Here is a 20051-nt window from a genome sequence, read left to right as displayed (position 1 = left end):
AAACCTCATTACAATATAGATCCTGTCCACTTTCAGAGCCATGTATCTCCAATAGCAGGCACCCCTCTCTGTGTCCAGTAGACTGCTTTTTCATGTTTAGTAGTCAGTTTGTTGCTGCAGATATATTCTGTCAATGCAGCAAAAGCATTTATAGTCTACAGACCCATTACCTACCTCTAACTAGCCTTTGTAGCTGAACCATGGAAATACATCAGTGTTAACAGTGTTCACAGTCATGTTGGTGATAATTATTAAATCATTTCTAGCACAGTAATTTAGGATAATTCCCTTTACCGCAGGAGTGTTTTATTCATCCATGGACCTGGTTTTACACCTGATTGGTTTCACAGATCAGAGTAAAAAAAGTCATAGAGTAGATTTGATGGAATTAGTGTGTGTGTGTGTGTGTGTGTGTGTGTGTGTGTGTGTGTGTGTATGTATGCGTGCTGTGCGCATGTGTGTTTTTGTGTGAGTGTGTGGCGTATGTATGTTGCTGGAAGCTGTCTTCGAAGGTGACCTCTGTCAGTGGAACTGATTAATGAAGGATAAACCCCATGGTGCCGCTCTCTCTTTCTCTCTCTCTCACTCTCTCTCTGTCTCTCCCCTCACCCCCTCCTACACCCTAACACACACACACACACACACACCATGGGATATCACCTGAGTCAACCATTCAACAAAGTTATGTCACACCAACTATGGTAACATGAACTGATCCATGTTTGAAGTTTATGTCACAAATATGGCATTAAATCACCTTCATTTGAAACATTTAAGACATTTCTAGACATCAAACTCCATCCATCCATTATCTATATTGTTTATCCTTTAGAGGGTTGCAGGGGGGACTGGAGCCAACCCCAGCTGACATTAGGTTGAGCGGCTGGGTGCACTCTGGACAGATCACAAATCTATCAAACTCACATTCACACCTACAGACAATTTTGAGCCACCAGGGAACCTAACCTGCATGTCTTTGGATTATGGGAAGAAGCCTGAGGACCTGGAGGAAACCACCTGTCCAGCAACCGATCTCTTTAAAATAATAATTTATTGTGTAAACTGTATGAAGAATGAGGTCATGTGTTTCAGAGCATGTAATAGGAAACTGTGGGAGTCCCACATTCCTCTGGAAAATATGACCTAATGTCTTTAAATATCTTCATATACACACAGGAAGTAAGCCAAGATTAACATGATCATAATATACACCAGCCCGTTGTAGCTGTGGGATACACGAGGAAATAAGTGTCTTGGCTTAGTTTCTCAGTGTACCACATGTAGTTAATTAGGTGAACTTGTGATGGTTGAAATTTAGAATGAAAAACCTTTATTTCACCCAAACTTTCTAGCAACATTTTAGGATGAAGGAGTCTGTTTTGAAATAACTACGGTATATGGATTTTGAATTGGTCAGTAAGGAGCATTATTTTTCACAACCATGTGCATTGTTTAAATTTTAAGTTAAAATAAATATTGCGTCTTTGAACTTACCATTGAGATGAAGTTTGAAGAAGTTTAAAACCCAGGCCAGCAAGGCCTGAAATACATCAATGCAAATATTCCCTCCCTGTTTGAATAGAATTCCTTACTCCTCCTTTTTATCCATGTTTTTCATATTTACACTGTTTTTTTGATGGGGTATCTTATTTTGTGTTCAACAGAAAGGGTTCAGTCCTCTGCATGTGGCTGCAAAGTATGGCAAGATGGAGGTGGCCAGTCTCCTCCTACAGAAGAGAGCTCCGCCCGATGCTGCTGGAAAGGTGAGAGGTCCTAAAAACAGAGGGAAGGCTTGGTAAACGGCAGACTTTAGGGAGTGAACTGTAATCTTGGCCAACATTTAAGGGGGATTTCAGATGTGTTGCGGCCAGAAAACATGAGCTAACGGTCTGAGGAGGGTGAGACCTGACACAGAAATGACATAGTATGTATGAGATGACACTCCTACACAGAGCAGAGAATAATGAAGGTAAGGGGCATAAACTCAGTTTTCTGCATCACTGCCTGCAATCAGCCTCATAGTGTGACAGGATAAGAGCCATAGTTTTAAAATATTCCTTCATCCTCATCATACTAGTAAAGGTGTCACACAGCCAATAGGATTATTAATAGAAGATAACCCTGCCAAAAAATGACTAAAATCAGAAAGTCATTCAGATAATGTGATAATTTATGATTCTCAACATGTTTCTGTTGCCTGCCTTTATCCAGCCTCCCTCTCAGACAGTAAACAAAGCCCTTTTGGAGTTGTATTTTTTAGGCTGCAGCTGGATATGGGGGTTGTGGGGGCAGTTGTGTGAAGGAATAGCAGGTTTAGGACTGATCCCAAGACAACACAGCCAACAGATGCTTGTCCTGTTGCAAAAAAAACCTTCTGGGCAGATTTGCTTTTATTCCACTGAATTCCACCTCCACATGCACCCTCATGCAGACACATTTGTATGCACATGCACGCAGGCAAACACACACATTGACACACTTACTGCCAAAAGTTTACTGGCACTGATTACAGTGTTAGCTGGTTGCGTGTATGTCTGTGCCTCCATCTGAGAGCATTTAGCATAATGGCAGTCAGGTATGATAATGGTGCTTCCACAATGCTTGGTGTTGTCATGCTAAAATCAGCCCCATTGTGTTAGTGAGTCTAAACACAAAGCAATATCAGGCCTTTATTGTAGTTTCATTACACATATCGTCTTCAGAGATGAGAAGTCAAAGATAATTGTTTGGTTTCTTTACATTTTGACCCAAATTATTCTAACAAACCACTGCAACAGCTAATGGGATTATCAGGATGTATTCTACACACTTTTTCTTTCTCTTCTGTTGGAAATATGGGACATTCCAGTGGTTCATTGAACATCCTGGTGACTCAGTCTTCATGACTAAGTGTAATATAAGTTGTGTACTGGGCACATAAAATTCCTTGGGTGTAGTTCAGAAGGTTAAGGTACCACCAAGTAAATCTCAGACCTTTGTTTGTGCTCTATACTGTCCCACTGCTTGATGAAAAAGTAATAAAGCACTGGAGGAAAATGACCTTTAAAGGTATCCTCCTCTCAAAAATGTGTAGTTATTGTGATGTTTAAGCTTCACTGTTGAAAATGATTTTTGTGCAGTTGTCAAACATCTCTAGAAGTTGTTTTTTACACACTGAAAGGTGAATGTTCGTCTGTGCTCCTCTTAAATCTTAAGAATATTTTAAGAAAATAAGAAGAAAATAATATCTTGTATCTAGAAGTTGAAGTTTTGTCATATCAGCATATTTTCTGATAAAGTGAAAGATTAATGTGGGATTCTGCTGAGGTTTATTTTCAGGATACAACACCCAAATCTCTGACATAAAGTGTTAGAGATCATGTTGCACTGTGGGTAATGTAGGCACTAAATCAAGATAAAAGAATGTGGAATAAAGGATGGCAATATCCCTGGTTCTACTGCATCAGTTTTTATCCTTTTTTAACTCATGTTGTATCAGCGGAGTACTTTTTGAAGTGTTATAGGCTTTATCGTCTTAAACTAAATAAACCATTTAAACAAGAACTAGTGAATACTTGACATTTTGGAGATGCATTTAATAGGCTAATAGGCGAGGACATGCTCTTTGTCTCTTTTGATGATGTTATTCTTGTGTAGCTTCTTCTTTTAGATTCCAGCATGAGGTTGTTGCTCTAAACTGTCCCCTGTACTAACTATCTTCCATCAGTTTAATGTCCATCAACCTTCATCGCTCTGTTACTTTGGTTCTTTCACTTTACTTATCAGAGTGTGTTCGTGCTTGTGTTGGTTCAGCGATCTTCTAACTTGGTGTATTGCATGACTGCGTGTGTGTCTATGTGTGTGCGTGGATGTGTTACTGCATTTGTGTGTGTGTTGGTGTTTTAGAGTGGGCTAACTCCACTGCATGTAGCTGCTCACTACGATAATCAGAGAGTGGCACTGTTGCTGCTGGATCAGGGAGCTTCCCCTCATGCTGCCGCCAAGGTATCAACACAAACACACAGAAACACACATAATCAAATGAATTCACCTGGCTTGTGCTCTCAGTGCCACCTCAGCCCATTAACCATGCTTTGTATGAATGCACATCTGTCTGTATAAAGATCTAACACTCACACATGTTCCTCCATTCCAACTGACATTGAGTGAATGCCTGGCTTTTTCGGTGAGAACAGAAAAGTGTTTGAAATCACTCGACTAGCCAGATTTTAGTTCATGCTGGCAGCATATTGGGTTTGGTGGTTAACAAGATGCTATATTTCATATTTCTTATGAACACAGAACTGGAGAGCACATGTCACTGGGCCAATGATGTGTTTTATATGTTGTAAATTACTCCAGTCACTACTTCAAACCACCCGTTTTTCTGAAGTTTGTTCCAGAGCTATAAATTTTGTGTTCCCAATAAAAAAGCAAGAAGCTATAGTTACCGCTCTTGTTGAAACATGAAAATACAAACACATATGGTCAGTCTTGTGGCTCGTCTCCTGCTAGACTTTGGAAGTCTGTCAAAACCACAGAACAACTATAAGCAGAATGGCAGAATTGGCAACCGAAATGGCAGGAAATGTCTGTTTTTGGCTGTCAACTGACATTCAACACAGACATCCGGCAAGAGGAGAATAAAACTTGCGAGGCTAATTTATTTTTGCATGCTGTCTTTAATTTTTGTCTCTGGCTCTGTCTCCTGTTAGCTCTCTCCTCCTCAATCTGTATTTGTCTATATTTACTCCCTTACATTCTTAGTCATGTCTCCATCCCTCCCTTTCTCTCCGTTTCTCCTTGTCGGTGTGCTTGGTCTAATTTAAGTGCATTTGAAAAGGGATCAATCTGTTTGTACTAGACAAGTTGTCTAGAAACAGTTACACAATGAAAGCAGTGAATGATCAGAGAATTGTGGCATAAAACATGACACATAAATCCCATTTTGTCTGGACTCTAGACAGGAGAATCTGGAAATGTAATTTTGTTTTGTGAAAGTAGTCTCACTATAAACAGACCAAGAAATAAATTCAGTAGAGGATACTTTGGAAATAATGTGACTTCAGTTGTGGTCTAAACTTCAATAACACTGGAACTACAGAGACCCTAGAAAAGTATGATTTAAAAGCCTGTATTTAAACCTCATTTTTAGGTAAATGGTGTCTTCTTTTCACTCTCTTCTGCTTTTTTACTGTTGTTTATGTGTTCAGCCAGCTGAACCTTTTGGTTGAGGTCTCAGATGCTCACTCATGAGTACATAAATATTGTTTCTATCATATTCCATCTGTGTATTATATCAGATTTATTGGATATAATGAAAATCCTACGCTTTTGTCTACACTTTGGTATATAATGTATGATGTGAATTCCATTTTGATTCAGAATGGAATAAAATACATTATAGATGTTTCCTAAAGAAAACATTCCCTGTTTTATGCAACACCGAGCATAAGCAGCAAGTTTCACTACTATAAAATACTGCAGCCACATCAAATACAAAGAATAGCTAAACCCAGCCATTTAATGCCTGTTTTTGTTTTGCCTCAGAATGGCTACACGCCACTCCACATTGCTGCCAAAAAGAACCAAATGGACATTGGGACCACACTGCTGGAGTACGGCGCAGACACCAATGCAGTTACACGACAAGGCATCAGCCCCATTCACCTGGCAGCGCAGGAGGGCAGTGTGGACCTGCTGTCACTGCTGCTGGCTAAGAATGCTAATGTCAACATGTGCAATAAGGTGAAATCCCTGGCAGACTGTACTGTACATTCACACAACTGTAGACACACCTTACACATGCATTCAATGACCTTTTCTGGAACAGTTCTTATCAGTTTCATCTGGTCACTCTCAACCAAGTAAAAAAAGGCTTCTCAAACTAATTTCTAGTATCCTGGTTCCTGAGAGAGAGACCATGTTTAAGTCTTGTGTGTTCTCACATATTTGTGTGTGTCCTTTGCTTATATACAGAGCGGACTTACACCACTTCACTTAGCAGCTCAGGAGGACAAGGTTAATGTTGCAGAAGTCCTTCTCAACCACGGGGCCGATGTCAATGCACAAACAAGGGTAAAGCTTTCTCAGATAGGATACACAGTGTAAATACGCACATAGACAAGGATCTTTCAATATCGTCAGTCGTAGTTGTGGTTTGATGCATAACCTTTGATTTGCATACATCTTTGACTTAAGTTTTTATGCTTGCCTTTGTGTTGTTCTCTATTTAAAATGGATTGTCCAATAAGGTTTCTGTGTGTTTAAGGCTTTGAAAAAATAAACCTGCGCACTCTTGGGCACACACCCACACGTTCGTCCACAGTGATCTCAGATGCTACATAAATAAGGGATTGACACCTGAGTGGAAGGGGTTCATGCCGTTATGGATGCACCCAGTCCCAGTTTGTCAGTTACATTTACTTATACACAAAAACACATTCCCCATAAAAGCCTGCTCACATTTACTGAGACAAGCGTGTAGAAACTGAAGGTTGTGTGAACACAAGGTTAGATGGTGTGTGTGTGTGTGTGTATTTGTGCTGACAGGACAGTTGCAATGAATAGGTTATTCACTTGCTGATCTCCCCCATTACCATTATGCACTGTAAATATAAATCAACAGGGACATGAGATTTATTGCAGTTTTGAAGTTATATTTTAAATAAGCCATTAGCTTTTTCTTACACAATGATTTCCACATTCTTACAAAATGCACTTTACAAAATAACAGCCAGCTCTTTCAGAAACCGTGATGTAACCAGATGAGACCTGCAGTCAGCACATGTAACTATCCTTTCCTCCTTTTCCTGTGTATCTCCCTTCATCAACTTTCCTTCATGCAGATGGGTTACACTCCGCTGCACGTGGCTTGTCACTACGGCAACACAAAGATGGCAAACTTCCTGTTGCAGAACCATGCCAGAGTCAATGGCAAAACCAAGGTAGACAAATACTTGTACTCCCCAAATACACATGCTTGCGCACTCTTGTCTTACTGTCTTTGTGTAGATGTTTCATTACATTTAAATTTGTACATCCAAATTTAATATTCCCTTTCTTTCCCTGACTATGTTTGTGCATATATGTCTAGAACGGATACACTCCTCTACACCAGGCAGCTCAGCAGGGCCACACCCACATTATTAACCTGCTGCTTCAGCACGGGGCCTCTGCCAATGAGCTCACTGTGGTCAGTGCACAAACACACTAGCATATTCACACACAACCCATCAGAGCTCTCAATGCTTCTTGTGTTTTCCATGCACCTCCTGTGAATAACTTCCTGTTGGTCTGTCACTGGTCAGAATGGGAACACTGCCCTGACCATCGCCCGTCGTCTTGGGTACATCTCTGTGGTGGACACTCTGAGGCCCATGACGGATGAAAACCTGACCACCATGGTGAGACACTGTCATCTGTTCAACAGCATCTCTGCTGATTAAATGCATAACAATGCTTATTACATTACCAATAGATCCCAAACTAATTATGAATACATGTCTTATGAATACATTTTCTATACCATGGAAACAGGCTGAATGCTAGAGCCAGGACAACAAATAAATGCGATGACACTGATGACATTGTCATACTTACTGAAAAGTTGAATTCGTCTTTTTGTGGTTGGAAAATGTGAGACAGTAAAAGTATAAAAAAACATTTTAGAGTGAAAATCCAACATGATTTACTAAGTTTCAGTGTTAGAATAGTAAAACTTGATTTTTATCAACAATTTCATTTTATGTTTTCTGAAATTCTGTGTAGTCTACATCTGATAAAATAACTGACTTGAAATCTACTTAGCTTGAGAAAAGTTAATTAATCTCATTGAACATGTTACCACTGTATTTGGCACTATGGGGACTTCGGTGGTGCATTAAAGGATTCTTTGAGACATCCAAGAAAAGGCAGTATAGTCAAAAGCTTCAGGCATGTGATCAATAAAAAGCTGAACAAATTGTATTATCCTATTGTTTGTTTGTCTCATTAAGAGAATCGCTACTGAAAACTGAACATGCTTAAGAAAATGGACTGCAGTAATGTATTTGTCACTATTGGACTACAACAGGTCACTTTTGAATGAATATGAATATATTTATTATATTTATATTTATTGAATTTTGTGACCATTTCTGTCTCCAAATTGGACCAGCCAGCAAGCAGCATAATGAAAGTGAAGTTATGGTGTGAATCCTGCAGATCACCTGACAAGTCAGTCAGTCACGCTATGTCACATGTGAAGTTGTCCTGATTAAGAGAGAGCAAGGGCTTAGATTGAAGCTTAAGGTTTCTACTCAAATAGCTCAGGTCACTAACAGTATTCTGATGGACACACGCCAGTGTGAAGGAAGGGAGGGAGAAGTGTGACAGTGGAAAAGAAAAGAAAGGCAGAGGGATGATGTGAGACGTGTTAGGGACACACTAATCTTTAATGATATAATATTCACTGTGCAGAGGTCTCCTTTCTTTAAATATTATTTATTATTTATATGTTTATTTATTTATTGTAACTCAGAGGTTTTTAGTTGGAACTTGTTTAAAGTTTCAGTGTTTTATATAGAATATAGATATTTTTAAAAACTGAATTGTTTAATTATCCATTTACATTTCACATTCACAGAGTGCATCTGAAAAACACAAAATCAACGTCCCAGAGACCATGAATGAGTTCCTTGACATGTCAGATGATGAAGGTATGTTCATTTTTTAGCACTAAAATTTCATTCAACTTGTTTTGACTTGAGTTTCATATCAGTAATTTGCACGATTTCCATAAATGACTTCATTTTCACTAACATGGCCATGTGTATCCAAATCATACAGTCCAGGCTAATGTGCCAGAAATTCTCCCTGAGGAGACTTTTTCAGATGTTGACAAAGGTATTTGTCATTGCCTGTGATGTTCTGTTGTGTGTTTAACATAGTGTGCTTCAGCAGAACTCACCTGCCTGCCTGAAAAGTTAACTGCCAAGCCTTTGCCACACTACCATTCAGCTTCGCATTTCGTTTTCATTAGAAAGTCTCCAGGCAAACTGAAAAAAAAAACACTAGCTCAATAACTACAAGACACATACCATGCATTTATACATAAAGTAGTGTTTATGCACTTTAGGTATTATGCAGTTTAAGGCACTAGAATCAGACAGACATACGATTGTTGTAAAGCCAGTAGCCTTTGTCCATATAATTCATGCACAAACATAACATGTTGAACAGTTTTATCCTTGAATCTTAGGTTTTCTGGCAGGTTTGAGTGTCTGTTTGTGTTCACAGTCTGACACTGATGTTATTTTCACTGCGCTTAAAAACACACTTGTTATTTTTAACTACTTCCACCATAGGTCTCATTCTGCTCCTAATCAAATGCACATTGTGAAGTGTCATCCTCACTTCAACCCTGCAGTCGCTTTAAAGGAGACGCTGTGGGAAATGAAAACAAGGTCAATGTGACTCACTTTGTAATTCAGATCAGGATATAGAGAGACCTGAAAACATTCAAATGAAATTATCTTATCTTATTATATATAAACTGTCACTAAATTACATAACATGAATAATATCATAGTTGCTGTAGCGCTGCAGAGCAGAAAAGCACTGCCATGTTTCTGGTAGAAGGCACATTGTTTCAAGCTTCCCTTTTAGCCCTCTGTCATTTGTTTTGGAACCACAGAGCCAACACTCCTGTAAAATTGATGAGTTTGTTCATGGCCTGTTGCTTAGGTGACAGTCGGGGTGTGGAGTTTCTATGTCAGTTGATACCGCCAGACTCCAAAAGTTACATACACACATATCAGGTTACAATGAATGAGTTTGTACTGTAGTTGTATGACAAAGATCCTCAGTGGCAGATCTATGATTCAGTGTGTTAGCACTGCCATGCACGTCTTATTAAAAAATCACTCTTTCGTGCAGCTAACATGCTCAAAGCTCAAAGCTATAATAAACAATTGCAGGAACCACACAAGCAAAGGTTTGACAGTTCTGCACAATCACGTCTCTGCCTTGTTTCTAGTATTTTTGCTGCGTGATTTAAGCTAAAAATACATCTTACAACCATTTCCATGGGCTCATGTACTCAACCTAAAGTGTTTATACTGTGCACATAATTTATCTGCATTGTACTTGTGCAGTGCAGCCTTGATTCTGGCTTTGCCCAACAGGAGATGGAAAGCTTCACATAGCTGTTGCATTCAGACCTATAGTGTGTGTGTGTGTGTGTGTGTGTGTGTGTGTGTGTGTGTGTGTGTTTTTCCACACTTCTCTTTAATCCTGTATGGAGAGCGTCAATCCCATTAAGCAGTAGGCTGCAGTGGTCACTGCTGGTCTTTGGCTTTTGTGTGCATGTGTCCTCCCTGTGCATTCTCACAGCCTTATCACATGCTTTCTATAGACAACTCCAGCCACTAGTTGTACAAACTGTAGAGAATAGTCTAACTCATGTCATCTTATGGTAAAGTACCTCCACAATACCCACAGCACTGCATTTAAAGGATGTTATTGCTACAGTTGGTGTTCTGGATACTGAAGGTCTTTAACTGTCCAGCACCTCTTGCATAATCATACTAGATGTACTTTTTCTTGTGCAAGTTTTAGTCATTGTGCACTCCAAGTAAAGGAAGAACTAGACACTGAAATGTTGCTCAAGAATCTTTTTTAAAAAAGGCAAAACATGCACGATATGGCTATTTCATCAATACTTCAGCCCCACTCCCACTTTGACATGCAGCAGGCTCCCTCAGGGACTTCCACCACAGAGGAAGAAAAGGCAAGAGGCGTTTTCCGTGAGATTTTTCTCCTCCACTGAGGTTCCCAAGCATTTTCTCAAACGAGCCTGTCAGCTGACTGTGACTTTCCACAGAGCGGTAAACACTTCCAGCGCGGCCTCTGCGGACGCTCTTCAGTCGGAGTTTGTTGTGGATGCTGTAGAGCCGCGGACGCACCGCGACTTTCTCTCTTTAAATCCAGCGAGATGAGCTTATTGAGCCGACAGCAGGAGAGTTAACCCCTGGAGTGTCAGATGCCTTGCACTTCCACTCCATCTATTCAGCAACGTGTCCTCGTCTGCGAGGAGAAACACACTTAAGAAGAGTTTGGGTGTTTTTTCTTTCTTTGCGGAGAGAAGGAGTGGAGGATGTGCGCACCAGCAACAAACGCGCAAGTTGGTCTCAGTGGAGTTAAACGCGTGGGGTGAAGGGAGGGCAGCGTTTTCCATCAGCACCAGAAGCACTGAATTGACTTCTTTATGTTTATGCTTTGCACAAATCTTTGGATTTCCCTTTCCTCTCGGCGTCCTTGTGTGGAGTTTTAGGAATATAAGAAGAATTGAATCAATATGGCTGCGTTGGACAGAGGTAAGTTGACGCACCACAGGAAGTTTGTGTCCGGTGTTTGGTGATTTTTAAGGCTACGATGTGAAAATACTCAGAAGATCGACCGAAGGACTGAAATGCATAGTGGCATAATGTGACAGCCAATGTGAATTTGTGGTTATTATAAATATAATAAGAATTATTGTTGTTGTTGTTATTATTTGTTTGTTTGTTTTGTTTGGACTATTATTATTATTATTATTATTTTTGCCGTAGGGCATGTCAGGAAATTCGTTTCTCTGAACATTTAGGTTTCTTGTTTGTGTACTTGTTTGTTTAGCCGTTGACTGGTGGGAGTGTTAGGGACAGGGACAAAGAGAAGCTGCTTCAGGTTCAAACTATACAACAGGTGTGTTTCTGTGGTTCTGGGTTGGGGCTCCAGTGGTGGGGGAGCCAAAATGGACCGTGACACTTTGTTAAAGCCGCGGGGGAGCCGATTGTTTTGTGCCAAGTCAGAAAGAAACAAGCAGAAAAATACAAGACGTTTGGTTATCAAGTACCCCACCAGAATAAAAGCATGGCTAAAAAAAAAATCAGCTACGCAGAAGTTTTTGGTTAATACATTCAGAGTATATTAGTTTTCTATTAAGTGGATAACATAAGCTTTGAGAATTGATAACAAAACCGGCAACACAATGTGTTATTCAGTGTTTTGAGAATAAAAGCCATGACTAAGAGACTCAGTGTTTTGGTAAGGTATCACTGACAACAATTATATTAAATATGCAGACATAAGTCGTTTTGGCCCATAACTGTTAATATGTTGCAGTTTGTCCTTACAGAAACTCTTGTCACGATTTTAAGAAAATGTCCATCATTCTCTTCCTGTTACATTATAATTTACATCATTTACACAAGAAGAACTAACGATTTAAATCTAGTTTAATTCTGCTTTCTGTACATATAATGAAAACCAATGCAACAATAAGCGCTGTCTTCCTAACATTAACCTCTAAGTTGGTTACATGAGTTTATTGTCGTGTGATTCTTGACCCGTACGCGAATAGTAGAACAGAGGTTTGACAGCTAAAACCCGTTCACCTCTGGTTTTATTTTGAAATGTGCAACCGGAAACCTTGTGTTTATTGTCAAGTAACTTGACGGTGATGCTGCTGTCTGCTCGGAGTGCGGCAGTATTGAAGGTAGGGGGGGGGGTGGGGGCTGCGGTGAAGGAGCGGATTGTTGCGGGCAGGACAGAGCCGGACGGACATGAGGGAGAAGGGGAAGCACTGTAGCCGCTCCGCCGGCTTCATTGACCGGCGTGTCATCGTCCACCGGTCCGCTGATCGAGGTGCGGTTCTGCATTCATTGCTTATTCGCTGCCTATTGTGCTCGGGCTGTGGGAGCTGTTAAACCCTCTGCTGATGCTCTGCGTTTGGGTGTTGTGAAAGGAGCTGCGTCTGGTTTGACTGGAGAGCCCCAGATATACCGCAAAGTGGCTTTACTGCTGCCTCTGATGGCATTTTGCTCTAAAATCTGTACCATCTAACCTGAAAACAATGACTAAGGCTCAGTGTCCACGCTTGATGATGTTGTTGTGCCTTAGTCAGATGAATAGTCAAAAAGAAAAGTTGTGGTGGGCTATGCAGTTGCAGTGAGGTATGAGGTTTAACGACAGTGGTGCTGATGGATTATCCAAGGCCTTCTCCCAGTGCCATAATCAAAAAAGTGAGCCTGGTTTTGTCAATGAGTTCTTGTTTTCCTGTCTTGTGGTGTCGCATCGACACTCTTGCACTGACTGCAGCTGGGATTTGAAGTTAACGGGGATTTTTATTATTTCATTCTCCCATCAGGTGAGGATGCGATGACAGGGGACACAGATAAGTACCTGCGGCCTCAGGACCTCAAAGAGCTGGGAGACGACTCTCTTCCTCAGGAGGGGTACATGGGTTTCAGCATAGGAGCCCGCTCAGCCAGGTAAGGGCCTGACATTTTTATTGGATACATATGACCGACACTGATGTACTCTGGTGCAATGCTGTCAACTATTTGGTCCAACTTGTCTGAGAATATTGAGGCCAAGTTATGTTTGATTACATAAACTGAAGGATTGTGTTTGTGATTGATGCTGTGGTTGTTTACATTTATAATGTCACATCTGATATGGTTTGGAGTATTTCTAGATTGTATAGTGAATTGTGAAAGTGAAATTGAAAAGTGAAATTGATTATATAATGTATAGTCTCTCCGACACACACCCACACATACACACACATGCACACATGCACATACACACACATACAGAAAACATAGGATGATGGAAAATCTAAGAAAAAGCAGCTGGAAAGTTGCCATCTAATGATTCAACCTGACAAAATGATTCAGCGCTTTGTGTGGCCTCATTCAAACCCAGACAAAGATTACAAATGTCCCACACTATAACATCAGAGTTATAAACTGCATCTTTTAACTTTAATGCCTTTGATGCTCTCGGTGAACAGCTGCACGTCAGGATTCAATGCAGTTTCAAATAGTGGACAAAGTGTGCAGTGGAAAACTGGCAGGCTCCAGTGAAAACACATCAGCAGGGCACAGGACAAATGTTGTGCAGGCTCAGGATGTATTGTAGCCATATTGACAGATGGTAGATGCAATGTGATGTTTGAATTGATAAAAACAACGGCACTAACTGTGACAGGAAGCTGCTAACATCAGCAGCTGCAGCACACAAGGGAAACACTGAATTAAATGGAGAGAATCCATGTAAACAATGTGGCTCGATACTGGAAAGAGTTTTGACATTGAGGAATGTAATTATATCATTGTTTAGTTTAAGATACTATAGTGATAAGAAATAGTGATTGGTGACCACATTTAAGGCTTTGGGAACAAAACTGAAATTAAAATGCATATTCCAGACAGGCGATAAACTAAAGGAAAAACCTGAATGTTTGACCCCCCACAGTGAGGGGACCTGGTGGTCTGTTATGCTGTGGGGGTCGTTTTGCTGGCAGGATGACAATGTTCCCATCCGTAGAGCACTAAGGGTCACTGAATGGTTTGATGAGTCTAAACATTTTTAATTGAATTGTTTTTAATTAATGATAAACATTGGCTTTTCCTTTAATTTGTCAGCACTCTGTGTTTCCATTAAGTGGTAGTGGTGTGGTTTATGATGTACTCCAATGCTGGCAGTCAAAATAATGCTGTCGATAAAGTTAGTGTTGTTTTTGTAACGGTTGCTCATAGGTTATTACTTTGTAAAGAACAGTAAAAGAAACTAAAACTATTTTCCTGTCAACTTTCTATAATTGCATGAATGCAGAATGCAGTGAGCTGAAAATATGTTGACATGTCTCTTTGCAGGAGTGTGAATGTTATTCTGTGAAGTACATCAAATATTTTATTGACCCGTGAATGTATGATGCTGAGCAAGTTCTGGTTTTTTCCTTATCTTTCTGCTTATGACATCGACATTGCATGATTTGCTTTTTGACTGGGTTGCATACGCACAAACACACATACACACTCATTTTAACCAAGAGACACTTGTGTCTAGTCATAGCGTGCAACCATGCAAAAGCACAGCATCAATGTCATGGAAAAATAAAAACAAAGCCACATCATGCTTGAATGTTTTCAAAATGCTTTGCTTTTCACTCTTCTGTTTTTTTTCTTTTCCTTGTTTTCCTGCACACTGCCCCCCATTCTAGCCCTAGAATCAGGTAAGAAAAGAGTAGTCGCTGTAAGAGTAGTAGGCAACATTAGCTGTGAATGGTGATCCCTGAATTACTGTTGAACCCCAACCCATAGAACCTCTAACCCCAAACCACATCTCATCCAGTGTTGCTGCATCTCTGTTGGTTGTAACAGATTTGTCCCTGTGTTGTTGTCACGTGTTGTTTTTTGATACCATCACTTCATCTAAGCTGATCACCTTGTATCTTATTTTCTCATCCATCTAACAAGAAAAAGAGAAATTATGTATTTTCTGCTGCAGGTGTGCAAAAGAGGCAGTCTTGCTGGAAATGTGAAAATAAAAGCAGCACATGTGTTTTGTGCAGAGTTTTCTTCAGTTTGAGTTTTGCAAACTAATCCTCTAACTTTTTGATGTGGCTTGTTCCTAAGTGATACTTTATCTATATTTTTGTTGTGCCACCAAGTGTAACTTCCAGGGATCAAACACATCAGTTTATTCCTAATCCACTGATTTCACCCACTCTCCTCGCATGTTAGTAATTGGAGATGTCCCAGCATTATTTAGGATGATTATGAATATTAAATCATGGTTTGCAGAGATGGAAACAGCCTGAGATTTCTCAGGAATTCTGTTCCGGCGTTTAGAAATCCCCCACATATATATTGAAAATACGCACTTGTTCACATATACACAGATGCATTCATGCACACACTCACATGGACACACAATGACTCAAACAGTTGTGTCTTTGAGTCTACACAGATGGCTTCCTTAAAAAAAAAACAAAAAAAAAAACATAGTACCATTGGTATAAACACCAAGATCCAAGTCAGGTAAAAACAAGTCATTTGTATAATGGGAAGTACAGTTTATGGCTGAAGACTGAACGATCAACAGTAAAATGAATGGAGTGGTGCGTATAGAGGAAGGAAGGTAACAGGGAAGGGTGGTGTAAGAAGAAAGCAACAAGGTATATAAAATGTGAAAAAAGGCTCCCGTTGAGTGAATAGTAGGGTAAACTGTAGAGATGGTCAAGTGAGCTTTATAAAAATGAGTGCTCACTGGTGCAACGAAACACAGAAATTGATACAAAAACAAAAACAAACGGAGGGTCACCAAGAGAATGAGCAAAAAAAGGAAGGAAATACAGAAGGAAATGGAAAACCACAGATGTTTAGGGAAGAGAGAAAGGACAGAATAAGAAAGAGGAGGAAGCTGTGAAGAACAAACAGTCCGACTGAGGCCGGAGGAGGAGGAAGGTGGGGGGGCTCGGACTACTGCCATGCCAGCGAGTCAATTCAGGCCGTACAGAGTTGCTTGGTAACTTCGATGGTGGGGTAGGCAGGCTGTGCTGAATAAAGGGCTTCTCTCTGTGCTGAATAGTGTGCCCACTCAAACACGCTGAGCTCTGCATTTTCTCCCTCTCACTCACCCTTCTGCACTCACACACACACACACACACACACGACACATCAGTGCACACCTTCAGTATACACTCTGAGAAAATAAGGCTCAGAGTTGTCGTCTTTGTTGTTGGGATTGTTTAGTTTTACCAGACCCCCGTAGTTCACAAACACACAAAAACACTTGTCAAATGCACAATTGCACATTTCTAAATGCTTATGCATTTGCACGTACACTTTGGCTCTCCTGATCAAATCCCAGTAGTAAATAACAGCACAAGCTGAAAGAAACAAACCTGAAAGGAATCTACAGCACTGCACTGAGCCTGAGAGGCTGCAAATAAAATGGCACACATCACGACACACACACACACAGCCATAAAGCAGACTGCAGCAGGACAGACAGAGAAGACCAGCATCCCTTCTATATTTTGGCTGCTCTGAAACTGGTCTAGGCCAGCTGCTAATCTTAGAATAAAGCAGTGTCAGTCTTTGAGCTCAGCTGGAAGCACGTTTGACTAAATTGACTAAATCTTATTTCTTTTACTGTCATACTTCATTATTGAAACACATGTAGTCACATTAGTGTTTGTGATGTACACTAACTACATGTTAGAAACATAGAAATGACCACAACGGTGTTTTTTTCCAGTCCACCCACTTTTCCTCTTTCTCTTTCCCTCTATCTCCTAATGCAAACAGACTGACATCCCTCTCATTTCCATCTCTGAATAACCTGCTGCAGTATCTTATCCCTGTGCAACTGTGGGCTCTTCCACCACTCTCTACTTTATACTTATTATTACTGGACCTTCTTGTTCAGTAAGTGGAAAACCTGATTCCCTGGAGGTTGCATGTAGTAATGGATCCCTTGCTTTCTGCTCTATGTTGTGTTCCCCTGCCCGTGACTTGTTGTTGCCCGCGGCAATGGGTTGCGTGGTAACGTGTAGCCTCCGCTCCTTCAGTTCGGATAGGTCCAACACACTCAACCGGAGCTCGTTTGCACGAGACAGTATGATGATTGAAGAGATTCTGGCCCCCACAAAGGACACGGTAAGCTCCATTTCTTGTTATCCTTGTTGTGCTTTGTCTGTTTTTGCCACAATTTCTTGTCCTTTTTCACAAACTATATTCAACTGTTTTTTCTTTCTCTCAGTTTCACTTTTTCCTTCGGTGATATTTTCTAGATGTCTGTTTTTCACATCCTCTGGTTCTCTTGTCTTTTACACTTTTTCTACATGCTGTGGTTCTGTCAATGGCCTGGCGAAAACACAGGCTGGGTAAAGCAGGGAGCAGAGTAGCTTCACTTGTCTTGCGCAAAGGTCATCGCAGAAGTGGTGTTGATTCCATGCTTGCTTCTGCCAAAGTGCTGAGGCTGAGTGTATAGCACCTTGATGAAGGGTTTATTCTAACCTAAGGGCTTTGAGATGCCCCCCTTTTGCTTTCTCATGGAAAACTGCAGTGCTCTGCAGAGCTTGTTCTGTCTGTCCACAGCTTGCATGGTGATCAGGAGCAAAAGCAGAAACTGTACCCTGTTATTATAAACATAGAACATAGAATATAAACATTATTAATAGAACCTACAAGTTCAGTGACAGCATCACTCAAAATCATAAACTATATATCCAAAATATAAACTTAACCTCAACCTTAACCTCTCTTCTTTTAGAAAAAAATAATATTTGGACTGTATTGAGAGTTTGTTTATTTTTCTTAGGGTAAAAAGATTTCCATTAAACTGCTCATTTATGGTACCTGAAAATATCCATCATTTAGGAGGAGTTTCAGTTACAATTACATTTATAATCTATACTGTGCAAACTTAGATGCCTAAATCATGGGACTGGCTCATTGTCACAGTGATGTTTTCTTTGGTGGAAACAAAGCAGCACACATTCACTGGTCTGGACTTCAGTGGCCTCAATGTGACCTCTGAACTCTCTCTCCTCTTCCCTAAGCTTCAGAGTGTCTGTAAAGACATTTCCTACTTGGTTGACCCACTCAATAAGGTATCAAATGTTCATGGATGTCTGAATCATTCTTCAGTTTTTTCATTCTTCGGTCATCACAGTGGTTCAGCTCCCAGTCCTCTTGAATTTGATCTGTGTGTATTTGTTTTGGGTCTGTGCCATTCTCATCTTATTCATTTGTGCTGGATAGTGTTTCTTTCTCATGCTGCTCTTAGTGTACGAGTTCCCATGAATCAGTGCTCCCATACTTACCTAGTTTTTCTTGCATCACAATTGTTGCACACTATGTTTGCACATTTCTGTGTTTTTCCACTGCAAAGTTAAAGTACACATTTGCTGTGTTATTGTGTCTTTTTGTCACGATTGTGTTTGATAACGGTGACACATTATGTGAGAAAGGAATCTGTAAATATTATGAGCTCATTGCTCCATGCCATGCATGACTCAAAGGTCATGTGATTAATAATTAGCTCGCTTGTCTTCTTGCTGGACCTCTTTCCTCCTATTCAATGTTTGTCATTTATTCCGTTTTTCTTGATAATTTGACTACTATTGTCTCATCTTCTTCCTCTTATCCTTTTCATTGTTGTTCTCACCACTCCTTCACTTTCCTCTTTTCTCACCTAACTCTCTATCTGCCTTTGCTCTGCTTTTTAAATCTTTTCTTTGTCTCGTATCTTCCTCCTCCTTCCTTTCTTCACCTGTGTTTTAATCCTGTTCTTCCAGCACCTGGCTGTGACCAGAGACTACAGCTCGGAGTGCATGCGGCGCTACAGCTGGACCCCAGACACCATGGACCACAGCCACAACACTGTGTCCAGCCCCATTCACTCTGGGTAAGAACAGCTGTACTGTCTTATCCAAGCTTCCAGGATATTTTTACTAGAATCACATATACTACAGACACAAACTATTGTGTGTATACACATAAACTTGTACATGTACAACCACATAACAATAGCAGACATTACACATTTGATATGCTTACTGCACAAAACTGTCATTTTATCCTTTATCCTCTCTCCCCCTAGAGTCAATATTGAGCAAACCCTGCAGCACTGGTGCAGGAAAGGTGCAGGGCTGTGGGATTTCTGCAGTGCTGCTACTGTACACATTACATTATAACAGCAAAAGATACAGTCCATCCTCTGAAGTGCTCATGTCATACCATAAAATTAGAGACACAGTGCAAAGGTCACTCCCCATGTCCACTGATATGCTCTGTCATTGCAGAAACAAAGTACAGGCTGTCAGCTCCTGATGAGACTGGTTTTCATATCATTTTCATACTTTGAATAAATGACATTATAAAATGTGATGGTCTGAAATAATGGGATCTGTCATGCCTAGTTTTTTCTATTTTTATTTTTTACTCATTATAACTCCTTTTATGTTTGTCCAACTATTTATATATTATTTTCTCCATTGCAGCGTTGTCCTTAGTGTGTCTTTTATTTTCTGTTTCCCTTGATTTTTCACCAATGTAGTTTTTAATCATTCTTTCATCTTCAGTAGTTAACTCAGATCCCAAAAGTGGTTGTGAAACTTTGATACTAAAATTAGGTTCTGGGGGTTTGCCTCCTGCATTGTCTCCATGTGTTTATTTTGCAGCTTCTCCTCCCCGCTCCCTCAGTATGACTCCAGGTGATGACTGAGTTCCCTGCTTTCACCTATGATGCCGCAG

The 20051-nt window shown here is 40.3% G+C and overlaps 1 protein-coding gene across 1 annotated transcript in view; it reads left to right on the top strand.

Annotated features, from left to right (window-relative positions):
• LOC113132133 (ankyrin-3-like) overlaps positions 1–20051 on the top strand; it is an 85243-nt gene that overhangs the window by 39037 nt on the left and 26155 nt on the right. The window contains exons 15-29 of the mRNA XM_026310007.1: positions 1665–1763; positions 3886–3984; positions 5530–5727; positions 5959–6057; positions 6828–6926; positions 7076–7174; positions 7290–7385; positions 8606–8678; positions 8809–8865; positions 13148–13271; positions 15008–15019; positions 17348–17450; positions 18356–18406; positions 19094–19203; positions 19979–20011. Of these exons, the coding sequence (XP_026165792.1) occupies positions 1665–1763; positions 3886–3984; positions 5530–5727; positions 5959–6057; positions 6828–6926; positions 7076–7174; positions 7290–7385; positions 8606–8678; positions 8809–8865; positions 13148–13271; positions 15008–15019; positions 17348–17450; positions 18356–18406; positions 19094–19203; positions 19979–20011 (1352 nt within the window). The remainder of the gene's footprint in view (positions 1–1664; positions 1764–3885; positions 3985–5529; positions 5728–5958; positions 6058–6827; positions 6927–7075; positions 7175–7289; positions 7386–8605; positions 8679–8808; positions 8866–13147; positions 13272–15007; positions 15020–17347; positions 17451–18355; positions 18407–19093; positions 19204–19978; positions 20012–20051) is intronic.

The sequence above is a fragment of the Mastacembelus armatus genome, chromosome 15 (assembly GCF_900324485.2).
Source record: "Mastacembelus armatus chromosome 15, fMasArm1.2, whole genome shotgun sequence".
Taxonomy (NCBI): domain Eukaryota; kingdom Metazoa; phylum Chordata; class Actinopteri; order Synbranchiformes; family Mastacembelidae; genus Mastacembelus; species Mastacembelus armatus.
Note: the sequence above shows the minus strand (reverse complement) of the source record. Positions and strands in the feature narration are given on the sequence as shown.